Source organism: Magnolia sinica, chromosome 8 (genome assembly GCF_029962835.1).
Source record: "Magnolia sinica isolate HGM2019 chromosome 8, MsV1, whole genome shotgun sequence".
Taxonomy (NCBI): domain Eukaryota; kingdom Viridiplantae; phylum Streptophyta; class Magnoliopsida; order Magnoliales; family Magnoliaceae; genus Magnolia; species Magnolia sinica.
In genome coordinates this window covers 81,461,466-81,481,839 of record NC_080580.1, presented here as the reverse complement: position 1 = coordinate 81,481,839, position 20,374 = coordinate 81,461,466, and the positions used below count along the sequence as shown (strand labels likewise).

The window sequence follows — 20,374 nt, the reverse complement described above, 5'->3', positions numbered from 1 at the left end:
ATAGTCGAGTTGAGTTACTTGGTGACCCAAACTCGATTTGAGTTCGGATTGGACGAAGTCTACTTGGTTTGGATCGACTCACCCCACTCGGTTCGGGTTGAGTAGGGTCTGAACAAGTCGGACGAGTCCAGTCGTCCTGTGTCCAGCTCTACTCCCAACCAGTCTAGCCTTTATAGCTTACCAATGGGCCGGGCCAGATGACTAGATCCAAAGATGATGCTGTTGGGTCTGGTCAGGTGGGTTAGCCCAACGACCCAATTACAATTAAATGGGTTAGGTTCCACAAGGTAATGGATCACAGGTGGGACTCGGGCTTAAATTCTTGGCTCGTTTATTAAACGGATCAGGCACTACCGGACCCATTACCATCCTTAGATTGGATCACCAAGCTCCACATCTTAGCCATACAAGTACAAAATGACTAAACTACCCTTTCCACCTCATCTATATTATTATATAATTATCACAAAAATTAAAAATTCAATGATACAGAGAAAGGGCAGAATAGGAAAAAGGGGGATCAGGTTTTGGGTGTAATTAAGTTGATGATGTTGGTAGTGATGGCAAGAGAACTTGCTATTACAGCCAGAATTATCATTATTGCTGCAAAAATTCTATCCTTCCTTGTTGATGTCCCATCTACATCTCTGCCATCCAAAAACACAAAAACAACATGTATCAGAAGGTAATTTAGTCATTTGTCAATGGATACCTGATGCATCCATCCTTATTCTACATGGGTTGTGTGTGGGCCCACTGTATTGTGTGTATGCATCCAGCCCAAACTGTCCACATGGGTCACCTACCATGAAAGATGAGGCCCCAAATCTAACAATGTAGGGCTATGATGTGAATTTGGAGGTTTTTTGGGTGGATGTTAATTGTTTTCTATGGTGTGGCCCAATTAGTGATTGGATGGGTCTGATTTTTAGGGCATTTCATCATCACAGTGTGGTCCACTTAATGCATGGGTTGGATGGCATAAACAACATGGTCGGTCCCAGTCATGGATAGTTTATAAGCAGATGAATAGAGCTAATCTTTCAAGGACTTGCAGAGGAACCGGGTCTCCGGTCGGGTACCCGTTGATCCTTTGCTAATGAGGTTCATGCGATGTGGGTCCTCAAGCTCTAGTTGGGAGCCCATGCGATGTCTGAACGACATCCAACCCATCCATCAAATATGCCCCTATCATGTTACTCTTATATCTCAAAATCAGCTGAATTCATGAATTAGGTGGACCAGAGAACAGTGAAACAGTTGGGAGGGGACGTGTGCCTGAGTTGTAGAACCGCACGATTTTTTGTCTGATCCAGCATCCATGCCAGATGAAGGGTCGGAATGGTGTAGATTCCATATACACAGCACGGAGGGACCCACCCAAATCCACGATGAGTATCCCCTCTCAAAAATTTCCTGTGGTGTGGCCTATGTGAGTTTTTCGATCAGGATGATTTTTGACCCAAGGAGTAACATGAGGTGACACATCTGATGGACGGTTTGGATTTTGTGAATACATCTCGTGGGCCCCACAACAGCCCGGTACTAAAATGACACAGTAGGCATGTCTCTAACGTGGACCTGGACGTATGTCTGGATCCAAGCCCATTCCAAATTCAATTTCGTGCCCGAAACTAGAACGTCCAGGACCCGACTACCAGTGTCCAACCAAACCCAACAACAACCTTAGTCGGGTCCTGACACGGGCCTACCAACAACAACCAAGACCGTTCATGATAAGAGCCATCCGATTATGGGTATTCCATATCCTTAATCTGATGGTTCTGATAATCCCATCAAAGCTATTTTAAGTTAAAATGCAATCAACCGTGGACCATTCATATTAAATGGTCCACCATGATCATGAATGCATGGGCATCTCAGGACATCATATAATAAGTGTGGACAATTTGCATTTGATCATGGCTTTTTCAGATAAATGACCCCATATTCTGTGCAGGGATCGATCTTGACAGTCCATTGGGTCCAGCAAACGCTCAGTTCTAATCACCCCATCAACAGCCCAGAAAATGGACATTCATAATTGTTTATGGAAAATTAAATCCAATCAACAATCTGAACCATCCATTTGAGTAACCATCAATGGGTTGCTTACAAAATTCTCTACAATCATTATAATTTTTGCAAAGTAGCCCATGACGTGTTTTGGACCCAATAGACTTTCCAGATGAATTGATCCCTACTTCTGTGTATCCCAATAGAGCTGTACACGAACCGAATTAGCTCGGTTGACTCGCTAGACTCGACTCCAAAAAGCTTGATTTGACTCGGTTTGAAGCTGAGTTTGAGCCAAGTAGAGCAGAGTTTTGGAGCTCAAAAAAATTTCGAGCCTAGTTTGAGCTTGAATCAACTCGGATCGAACCGCAACTCAAATCGACTCAAATCGAATGAGTTCGGTGACTCAGTTGTTTTGATATTGACGTTGCTCACCAAGTGTTTGATGAAATGACTCAAGGAAGTGTTGTTTCGGGTACAAACATTCTCCGCGGGATCAACTGGTGGTAAGGAAGGTATGTATACAAAACAAATCACTACTAAAAAAAAAAACTTTGCATGATAAAACTACCCTCATATATTGATTTTGATGTTGCCCGCTGAGTGTTTAATGAAATACCTATAAATTGTTGTTATTGTTTTGCATACTATGAGAAATTGAATGTGCAATTTATGTGTTTGAGAAAATGTCTCATAGGCTCGAACTCGATTCGAATTAGCCCGAGCTGCTGACTGAACCGAGTCTTGTTTTGCATACTATGAGAAATTGAATGTGCAATTTATGTGTTTGAGAAAATGTCTCATAGGCTCGAACTCGATTCGAATTAGCCCGAGCTGCTGACTGAACTGAGCCAAGCTGAGTTTGAGTTGGGGTTAGTTACTGGCCGAACCAAGTCGAGATGTGCCAAGCTCGACTAAATTCAACTCATGTACCGCTCTAATCCCAATGCAACTAAAGGCACTATAAGTGATAAGTGCTTGGAACTATTTATATTCAGATTTTGCTGGAAATATTATAACATGCAACAAAAAAACTTACCTTAAAACAATGGCAGCTGGGAAAATGAATGCAACACAGACCGTCGATGTGGACCCAAGAAATTGGAAGAGTGACCATATGTTCGGGAACACTATCGCCGCCAGGTAGACTAATCCAAGTAGAAAACCCGTGAGCACAACGAACCGAGTGATGTCCGAAGCCAACGGACGCGATTTGGGAAATATAAGCCCATCCACATTAATCCTCAGAGAGTAATTGAGGAGAGGATAGACCAGCATTATATGGACTGCATAACTTAACCGGACCGTGTCGTCGAGAACCAGACCCAGTGGACCATCACTGGACCTATGGTCGAAATTCGAGAGTATGTCCGACATGGTTGATTCGCCGAAGAGGAGGTATCCGAAGAATCCAACGGCAATGTAGATGGCCGAACATACGACTAAGGAAATCCGGACGGCCATTGTCATGTCGGAAGGATTAAGTAGCTCGGCTTGGATGGGATGGACTGCATGCATGCAATGGGCATGTGAGCATATGGAAAAAGATACAATGTAATGATAATTTGGCTAAACCTTTGAACCGTTAACATAGGTGGGCCCATAAAATGGTCTAGTCTTTTTCATTCATTGGTTCGATTGGATCAATATTGAAAACGAAGGCTTCATTAGAACCCGAAACCAAATACTCTGAATCAACCGATATTGAAAATCAATGGTCTACTTTAACTGATATAAAAAATGAATGATTGATTAGTCTAAAATTAAATATCAATTTTCGAATTAGATCGATGTTGAAAATGAATAATCTAATTGCTGAAATATGAAATAAATAGTTTAATTAGGATAATATCAAAGATGAATGATCTGATCTTGAAGCTAAATAGTTCGATGAGATTATAATAAAGATGAAGGGTCTAGTTGGATTGATATTTGATGAAGGGGAGGATGTGATGAGGTCGATCAGCATCTTTCTCAATCGATCAATACCTTGAATTTATAAGAGAAAATCTTGAATTTATGAGAAGAAATAAAATTTATAAGAAGTTTTTAATTGATAGATTATCATAAAAATGAATTTAATACATTTAAATAACTCTAAACAAACTCTAAAATCATAATAAAAGAGTACTAATTAAATAAGAAAATAATATCATATGCAAAATTCCATCACCCATTAACTTATTGACTCAACATGTCGAAATAACCAAAAAGTGCCCAGAGATTTAAACCAGAAATTCTATAATTTTTAACCTGTCAACAAGATTTGTCAACCTGCCTAATTAGAAGAAATCAGCCAGCAAGCAATCTAGAACAATATTTTAACCTGTCTAAATTGACAGAAAATCAACGAGCAAGCAATTTGAAATTTTTGGAAGAATTTTAACCCATCAACCATAGTCAAATTATGTTATTTTTTGTCGATTTCTCCTTGGGCTTCCTCCGATCCATATGGATTAGGAACCTCGTCCTACATCGATGTTAAAGCTAAAAGGCCTAATTTCATTAGGTTGGTATTATGGGTCAACTATCGAGTTAGGTGGATATTGAAGATTTGATTGGGCTGATATTGGAGATGAATGTTCAATCAAGCTCAAAGATCAACGGCTGATTTGGGTTCTTATCTAAGATGAAGGTTGTATTAGACAGACTTGAAAGATGAACAGTTTAATTAAGCTAAAATTAAAAATAAATGGTTTGATTATGCTAATATTAATGATCAATGATCTGATTGAGCCCATGTTAAAGATAAATGGTTTGATTGAATTGATGTCAAAATTTAATTGTCTGATTCGAAGGATATTGAAGATCAGTAGTCTAATTATGATAAGGTTGAAGATAAATAGTTTGAGGAAGAAAAGGTGAACCCACATGATACACTGCCTAGATCCGTGATTTGAACTTTTTGGCCAAAAGTGAATTAGCCTATTCATTTCATGGGTCATTAACCTATGGTTACAATTACTGAAGGGTGTTTTTCCCTCTCTAGCGTAAAACTAATGGCACAATAGAGCTAGAGGAACCGACGGTACACATAGCATGGTTATGTATTAATTGGAACCGTTCATTTAATTATTCGTTCCATTCACGGAAAATGGTTGAAAATACATATGGATCATACGATCTTATCCATCTGATCAGTGACCCCCAAAGAAATTAATGCATGGGCACACTTGGGGTGGGCAGCCCGTGTAAGGTGAGTAGTTCGTGTGAGGTGGGCTCTGCCTGTTTGAAGTAGAACCCCATGTAAAGTGGGTTATTGAGAGTAGCCCGATGTCCTATCCTATGAGATGTGGGGCTGAACTATGAGATAAAGGTATTGATTCGCTATGCTTTATCAATTTAAGCTTTTAGATCAATTAGTTAATTTTCCTCAAGAAGCAATGAGATGTGGGGCTAGGCTATGAGATAAAGGGATTGAGGCCAAACAAAAATATAAGTCATCATTGACCGGGCTCAGTAGAGATACGAAGCTGATTGGTTTGTCAACTTTTTCTGATGGACAACCTTATAAAATGAAAAATTACAAAAAATAACGGGAGAAGCCTTTTTTTGGACGAAGAACAAAATGGCTGTTGAAGTTCATATAAATGATAAAAGAATTATCACGTTGAAAGTACATATGATCCTTACCGTTGAAATGGAAGGTGAATGCCGTTACGATGACCGGGACCGCAGTAAAGAGATCGAGAAAGGAGATGTCACCGGATAAGTCCGGTAGCCATCGCGGGCTTTCCGCCGTCCCTTGGAACAGGGCCGACAGCGCCATGGCCGAGCTTATAATGAGAAAAACCACAGCAAGAAGAACAGATATTGCAGACGTGAACCTCAAGGAGTCTGCACTAATGAAATACAGATCATATCATGCAATGGAGCTGCAAGGGTAGTATGGTCATTTTAATTATTTATGATTAATTGTCTGTTGGGCATACATCAGGTGAGCCTCATGGTCAAGGTACCTCCCATGTTGCTGGTTCGGCGGTCACAGGCCATTGTTATGTTTTCTTCCACCATAGATGATTATATCCCAAAATGCTCTAGGATAGAGTGATCTTAACTTTTAGATTTCAGCCAACAGATGGTTAAGATGAGAGAAACATAACGGCTCACATTCAATTGGATGAAGTCCCAAGATTTCTCTCTAGGATCTTTCGGTATATTATCTTTTCATAATAACCTTCATCAAGTTTCAAATAAAACTGATCAATGGATGGATTAAATAACAATAGCCCCCACATTCAAGAATAGAAAGCAGTTGTACAGTGAATAAAGATGCAGGTAGCAGACCATCAACCATGTTAATTACTCCCCTAGGGAAAAACTTTGGTACTCTGGCAGACTGTGACGAATGATATATCATTCCGCAGTAAATACTATCACTTAATTAGCTGGCTATAGGATTGGTGAACTACGATTGGACGGTTGAAATGAAAAGTCTCCACTTTTACCTACCGTTCACCGCATGTTTAACAAATGGAAATGCCTCTTCCACCATACACTACGGACGCGGACTTCCTGCGAAAGCCTTTCGCAGGAAGTTCCTGCGCAAGGATTCTGGGTGAGGCCTATTGTGATGTTTGTGAGAAATCAAATCCGTCCATCTATTTTTCGACCTCATTTTAAGACATGATACCAAAAATGAGGAGGATCCAAAACTCAAGTGGGCAATAGGAGATGAAACAGTGGGAAAAGGAATGCCCAACGTTTATATGCCATCTAAACCGTTTATAAGGTCATTTTCACTCAGATAAAGTGAAAACACTATAAAATTATACTGTTACAAAACTTTTATGTCCATATAAATGTTTCAACGGTGGCCACTAAATCTTCACTATTTCCTCTCGTGTGGCTCACTTGAGTTTTGGATCCTCCTCATTTTTTGTCTAACATCATGAAATGAGCTTCAAAAACGGATAGAGGGATTGATTTCTCACAAACATCTAAGTAGGCCCCACACAGAAACCTTGTGCAGGAACTTCATGCGAAAGGCTTTCACAGGAAATCCGCGTCCATACACTACCATAGTTGTACCGAAATTTGGACCGCCCAATTCTCCACCCAATGGATGGAGCACAACTTCTCAAAATCACCATAACAGCACGAACTAGTTTAGCTCCAACCATCCAATTTATAACTATAAACTGGATGGTTAGGATTGCTTAACAAGTGCAGACACTCCTCGAACTCCGAGTTATACGAACGGTTCAAAAGATATCGAGTTAAATGGCCCCACGGTGACGTATTTATTATATCCACAACGTTCATCCATAGTTTGAGATCATTTCGGAGCATTATAAAAAAACAAATCCTATCCAAAGATCAATTGGACCACACCACAAAAAACAAACGGAAAATTGATTTTAACGGTTAAAAATTTTGTAGGGGCCACCATAACATTTATTTTCCATCCAATATATTCATAATGTCACAAAGACTTGGACGAAGAGGAAAAACAAATTTTATAATGATCCAAAACTTGTGACCCACGAAAGGGTTTCAATGGTAGAGCGTTCAATCACCACTGCCTCCTTACTAAGGTGTAGTCCACTTGATAGCTAAATCTATATTATTTTTCTTCCCAAGCATTAGTACGAGTTCACCAAATAGATGGACAGTTTGGATATACCACATACCTCATAAAAGGATCCACAACGGCGGTGGGGATTACAACAGGGGAAAAAAAGAGCTGGTATCTATGGCTACGGATTATAACCGTAGAGATAACCGCAGCCAATGCTTTTTTAATGTCCTCTACTATACATCGAAGGTCTTTCGATGTGTACTTCGATATATCGAATGTCTTTCGATTAATCGGAAAAGGTCCAAAACTGTCCAGCAACTTTGCATAAAAAATCCTGCAATTTTCGATTAATCGAAGTGTATTCGATATGTATCGAAGATATAGCTACAGATTATAGCTGTAGCCATAACTGTAGTCTGTAAAAGTCTATGCATACCCGTCTATGTAAATTTTTTTATTTTTTACTTTTTACTTTTTTCATGGAGAACTTTATTCTACCTACAATTTTCTCTAATACATATTTATATCAATATGTATATATAAGCATATAAAAAAAATTCTCTCTTTTTTTCATTTATTTCTCTATTCATTCAACAAGAATATCTTATAAACCAAAATTAGTTACTTGATGTACCCTATATGATTTTGGGGTAGGAGAAGATACTTTAGCCAACTAACCTAGTTATTTTCCAAGATTCCATCAGGTCGATGGTCGAAAATCCATTTCATTCACTTTGCGGTCAATTTCAATCAGTTCGTGGTCATTTTCATGCATTTCACCGTCAATTCCCTCCACTTCACGGATAATTCCATGCATTTCACGGTCATCCCAAACTATTTCAGGTTGATTCACGGCCGTTTCAAGGCATTTTGCGGTCAATTCCCTTCACTTCACGATCATTTGCATGCATTTCGCGCTCAAATCGCTTCAAACCATGATCATTCCCATGCACTTCACGGTCATCCCAAACAATTCCGTGTTGATTCACGGTCGTTTCGAGGCATTTCGCGGTCAATTCCCTTCACTTCATGGAATTGTTTGGGATGACCATGAAGTGCATGGGAATGATCAAGAATTGATGCGATTTGAGCGCGAACTGCATGCAAATGACCGTGAAGTGAAGGAAATTGACCGCTAATTGCCCCCAAACGACCGTTAATCAACACGAAATTGTTTGGGACGACCATGAAATGCATGGGAATGATCATGGCTTGAAGCGATTTGAGCGCGAAATGCATGCAATCGGCCGTGAAGTGAAGGGAATTGACCGCAAAATGCCTCGAAATGACCGTGAAACAACATGGAATAGTTTGGGACGACCGTGAAATGCAAGGGAATGATCATGGAATGAAGTGATTGTCCGTAAAATGCATGCAAATGATAGTCAAGTGAAGGGAATTGACCGCGAAATGTCTCAAAACGACCGTGAATCAACACGAAATTGTTTGGGATGACCATGAAATGCATGGGAATGATCATGGTTTGAAACGAATTGACTGCGAAATGTATGCAAATGACCGTGAAGTGAAGGGAATTGACCACAAAATGCCTCGAAACGACCGTGATCAACACGGAATTGTTTGGAATGATCGCGAAATGCACGGGAATGATCATGGTTTGAAGCGATTTGACTGCGAAATGCATGCAAATGACTGTGAAGTGAAGGGAATTGACCGCGAAATGCCTCGAAACGACCGTGAATCAACACGGAATTGTTTGGAATGACCATGAAATGCATGGGAATGATCATGGTTTGAAGCGAATTGACCGCGAAATGCATGCAAATGACCGTGAAGTGAAGGGAATTGACCGCGAAATGCCTCGAAACGACCGTGAATCAACACGGAATTGTTTGGGATGACCGTGAAGTGCATGGGAATGATCATGGTTTGAAGCGAATTGACCACGAAATGCATGCAACTGACCGTGGAGTGAAGCGAATTGACCGCGAAATGCCTCGAAACGACTGTGAATCAACACGGAATTGTTTGGGATGACAGTGAAATGCATGGGAATGATCATGGTTTGAAGCGAATTGACCGCGAAATGCATGCAACTGACCGTGGAGTGAATGGAATTGACCGCGAAATGCCTCGAAACGACCGTGAATCAACACGAAATTGTTTGGGATGACAGTGAAATGCATGGGAATGATCATGGTTTGAAGCGAATTGACCACGAAATGCATGCAACTGACCGTGGAGTGAAGGGAATTGACCGCGAAATGCCTCGAAACGACCGTGAATCAACACGGAATTGTTTGGGATGACCGCGAAATGCATGGGAATGATCATGGTTTGAAGCGATTTGATCGCGAAATGCATGCAAATGACAGTGGAGTGAAGGGAATTGACCGCGAAATGCCTCGAAACGACCGTGAATCAACACGGAATTGTTTGGAATGACCGTGAAATGCATGGGAATGATCATGGTTTGAAGCGATTTGACCGCGAAATGCATGCAAATGACCGTGAAGTGAAGCGAATTGACCGCGAAATGCCTCGAAACGACCGTGAATCAACACGAAATTGTTTGGGATGACCGCGAAATGCATGGGAATGATCATGGTTTGAAGCGATTTGACCGCGAAATGCATGCAAATGACCGTGGAGTGAAGGGAATTGACCGCGAAATGCCTCGAAACGACCGTGAATCAACACGAAATTGTTTGGAATGACCATGAAATGCATGGGAATGATCATGGTTTGAAGTGAATTGACCGCGAAATGCATGCAAATGACCGTGAAGTGAAGGGAATTGACCGCGAAATGCCTCGAAACGACCGTGAATCAACACGGAATTGTTTGGGATGACCGCGAAATGCATGGGAATGATCATGGTTTGAAGCGATTTGATCGCGAAATGCATGCAACTGACCGTGGAGTGAAGGGAATTGACCGCGAAATGCCTCGAAACGACCGTGAATCAACACGGAATTGTTTGGGACGACCGTGAAGTGCATGGGAATGATCATGGTTTGAAGCAAATTGACCGCGAAATGCATGCAAATGACCGTGAAGTGAAGGGAATTGACCGCGAAATGCCTCGAAATGACCGTGAATCAACACGGAATTGTTTGGGACGACCGTGAAGTGCATGGGAATGATCATGGTTTGAAGCGATTTGACCGCGAAATGCATAGGAATGATCATGGTTTGAAGCGATTTGACCGCGAAATGCATGCAAATGACCGTGAAGTGAAGGGAATTGACCGCGAAATGCCTCGAAACGACCGTGAATCAACACGGAATTGTTTGGGATGACCGCGAAATGCATAGGAATGATCATGGTTTGAAGCGATTTGACCGCGAAATGCATGCAAATGACCGTGAAGTGAGGGGGATTGACCGCGAAATGCCTCGAAACGACCGTGAATCAACACAGAATTGTTTACCAGATGCAATATCACATCCTCCAGTCCATTATCATATCCTTCTTTGAGCACTTCGATCAATAGAGATTCTTTACCAGATGATGATGGACAATCATTCTCAATTGACCCATACAACAACATACCCTCGATTCCATCACCATCTCCTCCCCCTTCTTCTTTTAAATCGAGCTTCTCGATCAGCGAATGGTGGCCCATCTCCTCCACTTGAAACCCTTCCCCAGTCAATAAGATTCTGGTTGCTGGACCATTGAGGTACATTTTCGATATATCGATATTTACTCGATATATACTTACTTCGATATATCGAAATATCGGAGATATAATCGATAATTACACTAAAAAAGTAGTTCAACGCTGGACATTTTCTGACAATTTTAGATATATCTAAATCTAGTCGATATATCGATACCTCGATATATCGACATCTACTCGATTATATTGATAATACAATTTAAAAAGTATTTTGTTGCTGGACAGTGTGTGACTATTTTCGATCAATCGAATAATAGTCGATATATCGGTCGGTTGTAAGGATGACTTACTAATATTATATCGACTAGATTTCGATATAATCGACAACTTACTCTACCATTAATCGATTAGGTTTCGATTATATCGAAGAGTTTCGATATATCGTGTTCTATTCGATATATCGAAGTGTAATTTTTCTGTTTTTTTTCTAATGTGTTTTTTTATTTTTTTATATATTTTTTTTGTTTTACTTTTTTAGGTTAGCTTGTTAGTACACACCCATGTCGGTACACACTCCATGTTTTTCAAGTTGTGTTCATAGTGTGCTTCTTCTAGTCTCTTAAGTTGCATGGTCATTTGCATGCATTTTGCGGTCAAATCGCTTCAAACCATGATCATTCCCATGCATTTCACAGTCATCCCAAACAATTCCGTGTTGATTCACGGTCGTTTCGAGGCATTTCGCGGTCAATACCCTTCACTTCACGGTCATTTGCATGCATTTCGCGGTCAATTCGCTTCAAACCATGATCATTCCCATGCATTTCGTGGTCATCCCAAACAATTCCGTGTTGATTCACGGTCGTTTCGAGGCATTTCGCGGTCAATTCCCTTCACTTCACGGTCATTTGCATGCATTTCGCGGTCAAATCGCTTCAAACCATGATCATTCCCATGCATTTCGCGGTCATCCCAAACAATTCCGTGTTGATTCATGGTCGTTTCGAGGCATTTCGCGGTCAATTCCCTTCACTCCACGGTCATTTGCATGCATTTCGCGGTCAAATCGCTTCAAACCATGATCATTCCCATGCATTTCGCGGTCATCCCAAACAATTCCGTGTTGATTCACGGTCGTTTCGAGGCATTTCGCGGTCAATTCCCTTCACTCCACGGTCATTTGCATGCATTTCGCGGTCAAATCGCTTCAAACCATGATCATTCCCATGCACTTCACGGTCATCCCAAACAATTCCGTGTTGATTCACGGTCGTTTCGAGGCATTTCGCGGTCAATTCCCTTCACTCCACGGTCAGTTGCATGCATTTCACGGTCAATTCGCTTCAAACCATGATCATTCCCATGCACTTCACGGTCGTCCCAAACAATTCCATGTTGATTCACGGTCATTTCGAGGCATTTCGCGGTCAATTTCCCTCACTTCACGATCATTTGCATGCATTTTGCGGTCAAATCGCTTCAAACCATGATCATTCCCATGCATTTCACGGTCATTCCAAACAATTCCGTGTTGATTCACTGTCGTTTCGAGGCATTTCGCGGTCAATTCCCTTCACTCCACGGTCATTTGCATGCATTTCGCGGTCAAATCGCTTCAAACCATGATCATTCCCATGCATTTCACAGTCATCCCAAACAATTTCGTGTTGATTCACGGTCGTTTCGAGGCATTTCGCGGTCAATTCCCTTCACTTCACGGTCATTTGCATGCATTTCGTGGTCAAATCGCTTCAAACCATGATCATTCTCATGCATTTCGTGGTCATCCCAAACAATTCCGTGTTGATTCACGGTCGTTTCGAGGCATTTCGCGGTCAATTCCCTTCACTCCACGGTCAGTTGCATGCATTTCGCGGTCAATTCGCTTCAAACCATGATCATTCCCATGCATTTCACGGTCATTCCAAACAATTCCGTGTTGATTCACGGTCGTTTCGATGCATTTCGCGGTCAATTCGCTTCACTTCACGGTCAGTTGCATGCATTTCGCGGTCAATTCGCTTCAAACCATGATCATTCCCATGCACTTCACGGTCGTCCCAAACAATTCCGTGTTGATTCACGGTCGTTTCGAGGCATTTCGCGGTCAATTCGCTTCACTTCATGGTCATTTGCATGCATTTCGCGGTCAATTCGCTTCAAACCATGATCATTCCCATACATTTCACGGTCATTCCAAACAATTCTGTGTTGATTCACGGTCGTTTCGAGGCATTTCGCGGTCAATTCCCTTCACTCCACGGTCAGTTGCATGCATTTCGCGGTCAATTCGCTTCAAACCATGATCATTCTCATGCACTTCACGGTCGTCCCAAACAATTCCGTGTTGATTCACGGTCGTTTCGAGGCATTTCGCGGTCAATTCGCTTCACTTCACGGTCATTTGCATGCATTTCGCGGTCAATTCGCTTCAAACCATGATCATTCCCATGCATTTCACGGTCATTCCAAACAATTCCGTGTTGATTCACGGTCATTTCGAGGCATTTCGCGGTCAATTCGCTTCACTCCACGGTCAGTTGCATGCATTTCGCGGTCAAATCGCTTCAAACCATGATCATTTCCATGCATTTCACGGTCAATTCCCTTCACTTCACGGTCATTTGCATGCATTTCGCGGTCAAATTGCTTCAAACCATGATCATTCTCATGCATTTCACGGTCATCCCAAACAATTTCGTGTTAATTCATGGTCGTTTCGAGGCATTTCGCAGTCAATTCCCTTCACTCCACGATCATTTGCATGCATTTCGCGGTCAAATTGCTTCAAATCATGATCATTCTCATGCATTACACACCCATGTCGGTACACACTCCATGTTATCCAAGTTGTGTTCATAGTGTGCTTCTTCTAGTCTTTTAAGTTGCACGGTCATTTACATGCATTTTGTGGTTAAATCGCTTCAAACCATGATCATTCCTATGCATTTCACAGTCATCCCAAACAATTCCGTGTTGATTCACGGTCGTTTTGAGGCATTTCGCGGTCAATTCCCTTCACTTGACGATCATTTGCATGCATTTTACGGTCAATCACTTCAAACCATGATCATTCCCATGCATTTCACGGTCGTCCCAAACAATTCCATGTTGATTCACGGTCATTTCGAGGCATTTCGCGGTCAATTCCCTTCACTTCACGGTCAGTTGCATGCATTTCACGCTCAAATCGCTTCAAGCCATGATCATTCCCATGCATTTCATGGTCGTCCCAAACAATTTCGTGTTGATTCATGGTCGTTTCGAGGCATTTCGCGGTCAATTCCCTTCACTTCACGGTCATTTGCATGCATTTCGCGCTCAAATCGTATCAATTCATGATCATTCTCATGCACTTCATGGTCATCCCAAACAATTCCGTGAAGTGAAGGAAATTGACCGCGAATACCTCGAAACGACCGTGAATCAACACGGAATTGTTTGGGATGACCGTGAAGTGCATAGGAATGATCATGGTTTGGAGCTTGAGAGCGAAATGCATGCAAATGATCGTGAAGTGAAGGGAATTGACCACGAAATGCCTCAAACGACCGTGAATCAACATGAAATAGTTTGGGATGACCGTGAAATGCATGGAATTGTCCGTGAAGTGGAGGGAATTGACGGTGAAATGCATGGAAATGACCACGATCTGATTGAAATTGACCGCAACGTGAATGAAATGGATTTTCGACCATCGACCTGATGGAATCTTGGAAAATAAGTAGGTTAGTTGGCGAAAGTATCTTCTCCTACCCCAAAATCATATAGGGTACATCAAGTAACTAATTTTGGTTTAGAAGATATTCTTGTTAAATGAACAGAGAAATAAAATAAAAAAAGAGAGAATTTTTTTTAATATGCTTATATATACATATTTATATAAATATGTATTAGAGAAAATTGTAGGTAGAATAAAGTTCTCCATATAAAAAATAAAAAATAAAAAATAAAAAAATAAAAAAATTGCATAGACTTTTACGAATTGCAGTTATGGCTACAGCTATAATCTGTAGTTATATCTTCAATACATATCGAATACACTTCGATTAATCGAAAATTGCAGGATTTTTTATGTAAAGTTGCTGGACAATTTTGGACCTTTTCCGATTAATCGAAAGACATTCGATATATCGAAGTATATATCGAAAGACCTTCGATGTATAGTAGAGGACATATTGAAAAAGCATTGGCTGTGGTTATCTCTACGGTTATAATCTGTAGCCATAGATACCAGCTCTTTTTTTTCCTGTTATAATCCCCACCACCTTTGTGGTCCTTTTATGAGGTATGTGTTATATCCAAACCATCCATCTATTTGGCGAACTCGTACTAACGCTTGGGAAGAAAAATAAGATAGATTTAGCTATCAAGTGGACCACACTGTAAAAGGCAGTGGAAGATTGAACGTCTACCATTGAAACCCTTTTAGGGTTTTGGATCATTACAAAATTTGTTTTTCCTCTTCATCCAGGTCTTCGTGACATTATGAATATATTGGATGGAAAATAAATGTTATGGTGGGCCCTACAAAATATTTAATGGTTAAAATCAATTTTCCCATTGCTCTTTGTGGTGTGGTCCGGTTGATCTTTGGATAGGATTTTTTTTTTTTTTTGGATAATGCTCCGAAATGATCTCGAACTATGGATGAACGTTGTGGATATAATAAATACGTAACTGTGGGGCCCATGTAACTCTGATATCTTTTGAACCGTTCGTACAACTCGGAGTTCGAGGAGTGTCAGCGCTCGTCTTCGAGCACCACATATCCGCTTGAAGGAACAAGCAGGGGCATTTTCGACCTTTGGCAAGCCTTCCGTACAGCTGGGGCGTATTCTCGCAAAGGAAAATGAGGTGGGCGTAGTTTCCTAAATGGGCCATAAATGGGTCGTACAGTCGCAAATTTCTCAATGGCAAATAAACATTACGTATGGCTGTAGGAAGTTTTAATTAATAGTGGGCATTTAAATTCCACTGTTTCTTGTAACGTGGTCCACCTGGGATTTGTGTTCCCTTTGCATTTTCTCTCATGCAGTGTTATACGCAGGTGGAGTAAATGATACACCGGGTGCGTATGACACTTGATACTCAGGCGCTCAAATATTGTATGCGTGACAAATATTAACAAACAAAACCGGCTAAATTGTGAAACCCATGTCCGAAAATCACAAATCCCAATTTCCTATTCACGATCCTAATCTCTGATTCGTGGACACTTTGTGGAATAGGGGCGTCGGATTCTTTTTCATTTTTAACCGTTCAATAAATGTCCACTAATCCGATAAGCAGATAATCAAATTACCTTAAATTTTGGTTGATGAAACATCTACACTGCATATCATAATTTAGACGGTCTAATTTGAATACTTATGTACCACGTGTGCAATTTCTAAGTAATTTCTAAGTGCATGCGTATCATCCATCACACTCTGCTAGAGTATCTAACTTTTTTCTCCCTTTTTCTTTTTTTTTTTTTTTTGACAGCCTTATCACCGTCCAGTCAGCATCAGAGAGTAGAGACAAGTGGGCCACACTTGCAACTGTTGTCGCCTGGTAGATCATTAAAATACACTTACCTACACGTTTTAGCAAGATGAGAGGAAGCATAACAAAGAGCGCTACGAGGAGGAGTACACAAGCTCGTGTGGTCCACCAGTGGACCCCAAGCCATTCCTGCAAAACCCCCAAATGGACGGTTCCCTCGGATTGGGTCCCACAAAGCACGTCCCCTGAAATAACAAATAATCAAAAGAAAAATGTGTTAAATATGATGTTATAGTCGTCCTAGTTGCCTAAGAGCATGTGGACAGTCCATTGGGTTGAAAGCATACTTCATTAGCTGCGAAAATCCCATCCGTTTAGAAAGTTGGGCTTCATTTATATTACTCATCCATCTTCCGTGTCATGGAATGGATGGTTAGGATCATCTGATCAAAGTAACTTTCAGAACCATCGGCAAAAGACAATGGATGGTTCAAATTGTTCATAGAACCTACTTTTCCATAAGCCATCATGGTAACATGTGTGATCGTATCGATCCATCAGAGGTGTAACGCTATGTAGATTCCCTGGCCCAAGAGTTAGGTTGGTCCACTAGTCAGGTGGACCACATTTTACGAAATAAATGTACGGTCGATAAAATTTTATGGCTCGTTCAATCGACCAGTTTTTAAACTGGGAGAAGATTTTTATGCGACCTGGCCCACCAATTGGATGGCTTGGATATTGTACCTGTTTGCCACGGTGGCACATTTGGTGGCCAATCGGTGTGACTGCCTTGCACGCGCGTGGGAATAGGTGGGAGCAAAAGGAAGTAATGGGACTTAATTCATACTCTGGCTGCATACTAGGCTTGATATGCAGGCATGTTGAAATGGTATAGTTCGCATATATTAAATCAAAATAAACCGACTAAATTGTGAAACAACTTTCTTCATTAACACTGTAATAAAATTAGATTGATCGAAAAATCCTAGCCTCTGATTCATGGACGCTTGTTATTTGAAATAAGATCAATAAATATCCAACAATCTAATAGTTTGATGATAGGATAACAGAAATATTTTATACATGAAACATTTAAACTATTGCCCATAATTTGAACAGTTAGTTTGTATTAATTGTATGCCATGTATGCAATTTCTAACCACCTGTATATCATCCATCACACTCTGCCAGAGTATCAAAGTACTTCTCAAGAAGCAAGGGTATTGTCGTAATTTAATCTCCTAGTCACGGGTAACAAATCCATATTTCTTGTGGCCACGTAGAAAAGTTTCCTAATCTGCGGCGAATCGGATGCGATCCACTCATTTCTCATGTGGAAGTGGGTTAGGTATTACCGGGGCAAGAGTACTTGTTACCGTGGGGACCTATATATCCACGCCGTCCATCCGTTTTTACAGCACATTCTAGTACGTATTCCTAAATATTAATTCGATCCAATTCTTAGGTCGACCACACCACAGAAAATAGTGTTGATTGAACCCTCACCATCAAAAACTTTCTAGGGCCCAAAGTAACGTTTATTTTTCCATCCAACACGTTTATAAGGTCAAAAAGGCTTGGTTGGAGTGAAAATAATAATATTGTATTGATCCAAATCTTTTGTGGCCCACAAAATGTTTTTAATGGTCATTCACCAGTATCTTCAATGGTGTGGTCTACCTGAGATATGTATCTGCTTAATTTTTGACTCTGTATCCTAAATTATCTTTAAAAACGGATGGACGGTATGGATAGACAACAAATTCATCAAGTTGGGCCCCACATGATAAGGGTAACACCTTAGTGGGTGTTACCCGAGTATCATTTAAATTCTAATCCACTCCCTTCTCATGTGGACCGGAATCCCGCAGCACCTGTTCTGTGGGGCCCACCATGTCGTACATATAAAACCCACTCCGTCCATTAAATCCCATCCTAGCGGGGAAAATTGCCGAGAGCCACAACTCAACCATAGGTGTGTGTGCTGGACCACCATGGTGTTTATCTTTCATCAAACCCATTAATGAGGTGTAACACGCCAGGACGAGATGAAAAAAATAAAAATTGGCCTGATCCAAATAGCAGGTGGGCCACACTGTTTGAATTTAGAGGTTTTAAGAGCATTTTCATACATTCCTCATTGGTGTAGCCCATCATAGTGCTTTATCAGTTTGATCTTTCGTATGTACGGTTAAAATAATGGTTTTCATCTTATAGACAGAGTGGATTTACATGTGTGTGAGATCCTAGCAGCTGCGTAAAACAGGCGTTGTAGATTACTCCGGTCCATCTCATGTGAGATAAGAATGGGCCCACCACATGAGAACGGCGATGATTGCCGAGTCGGATTCGACTAGTGTGAATCAACTCAGATTCGAATGACTCTCATCCGGTTCCTAGCCACGAGTCACCCCTATAAAAAAGCTCAACTCAGTCTGATAGGATGAGTCATGACTCGACTCAGGACTGGATCGAGTCAGTCCGACTCGCCAAGTCTTCTACGCAATCGGATTTCCTGCTAAAGGAAGTTCCTGCGCAAGGATGCTGGGTGGGGCCCACTGAGATGTTTGTGAGAAATCCACCCCGTCCATCCGTTTTGGGAGCTCATTTTAGCACATACAAAAGAAAATGAGGTGAATCAAAAACTCAAGTGGGCTACAAGAGACTAAACAGTGGTGATTCAGTGAGCACCGTTGAAGCATTCTTATGGCCATAAAAGTTTTGTACCAGGCTATATTTTTGGTTTTCTCACTTCATCCCATTGTGAATGACCTTATAAACGGTTTAGATGGCATATAAAGATCGAGTTGGAGCCCAGGAAGGTTTCAACGGTAGGAATTTCTTTCCCGTGTGAATCACTTGAGTTTTGGGTCCATCTAATTTTTTGTAACACATACTAAAATGATCTCAAAAAACGGATGTACGGTGTGGATTTCTCAAAAACATGACGGTGGGACCCAACTAGCATCCTTGCACGGTAACTTTTGCAGGAAATCCGCGTCCACCCAATCAGTAGGCAGTGGCCCACTCATCACCAGCATGAGAAGCCATGTTAGTAAAAAAAAAAAAAAACCATAAAGAAGAGTAGATGAACGGACCGATTATAATCAGATAAATGATCATGCATCCCATGTTACTGATCATGATACACGTCTGCAGCGCCAACGATCCAGATCGCCCGAACGATTCCGCCATGACGCCAGCATAAGTCGACGACCCGCCGGATCGCGTGTGCCTCAAGAGGAAACCCGATGAGACTTCACACGTGTAAGCAATGAAGGCGATGAGGATAAGGGCGGGCCCCACACCCAGGACCTTGAGCGTGGCCGGTATCGACATAATCCCGGCGCCGACCATGCTCGTCGAGAGGTTGAAAACCGCCCCGTACATCGAACCTCCATCGCTGGCCCCCGATTGGACGGCTGGGAGAAGAGGAGGGAATGCTCCGGCTGCTTTCTCCAGCTTCATTTGAACGGTTGCAAAGGGCCACAGGAAATGTTCACGAGACACTTTATAAAGAGGTCTTACAAACATGAGACCCTTTATTCTCCAGCTAGCTTAAAAAAATCAAACCCGTCCAAAATATCAGCCCCACCATGAGGAATAACTTATGAAAAAATCAGTCCAGTCTGCACATGAGATGGGCCACATCTTGGAGAATAAGTATATACAACCATACGTCTGGCCCAGTTGGTAAGTGGGTCAGGCTGATTTTTGCAGCAGGTGATATTTATAGTAGGGCTAGACTTTTGGACGGTCA

The 20,374-nt window shown here is 41.4% G+C and overlaps 1 protein-coding gene across 1 annotated transcript; it reads right to left on the bottom strand.

Moving 5' to 3' along the window:
- Window positions 1–418: 418 nt before the first annotated feature.
- On the bottom strand, window positions 419–20,115 carry LOC131253515 (amino acid transporter AVT6C-like). Its single transcript, XM_058254540.1, has 5 exons — window positions 19,713–20,115; window positions 16,704–16,856; window positions 5,650–5,853; window positions 3,056–3,524; window positions 419–647 (listed from the first exon to the last, which is right to left on the bottom strand). Exons 1-5 carry the CDS (start codon window positions 20,080–20,082, stop codon window positions 521–523), a joined length of 1,323 nt encoding a protein of 440 aa, XP_058110523.1. The 5' UTR covers window positions 20,083–20,115; the 3' UTR covers window positions 419–520.
- Between the last annotated feature and the right edge of the window lie 259 nt (window positions 20,116–20,374).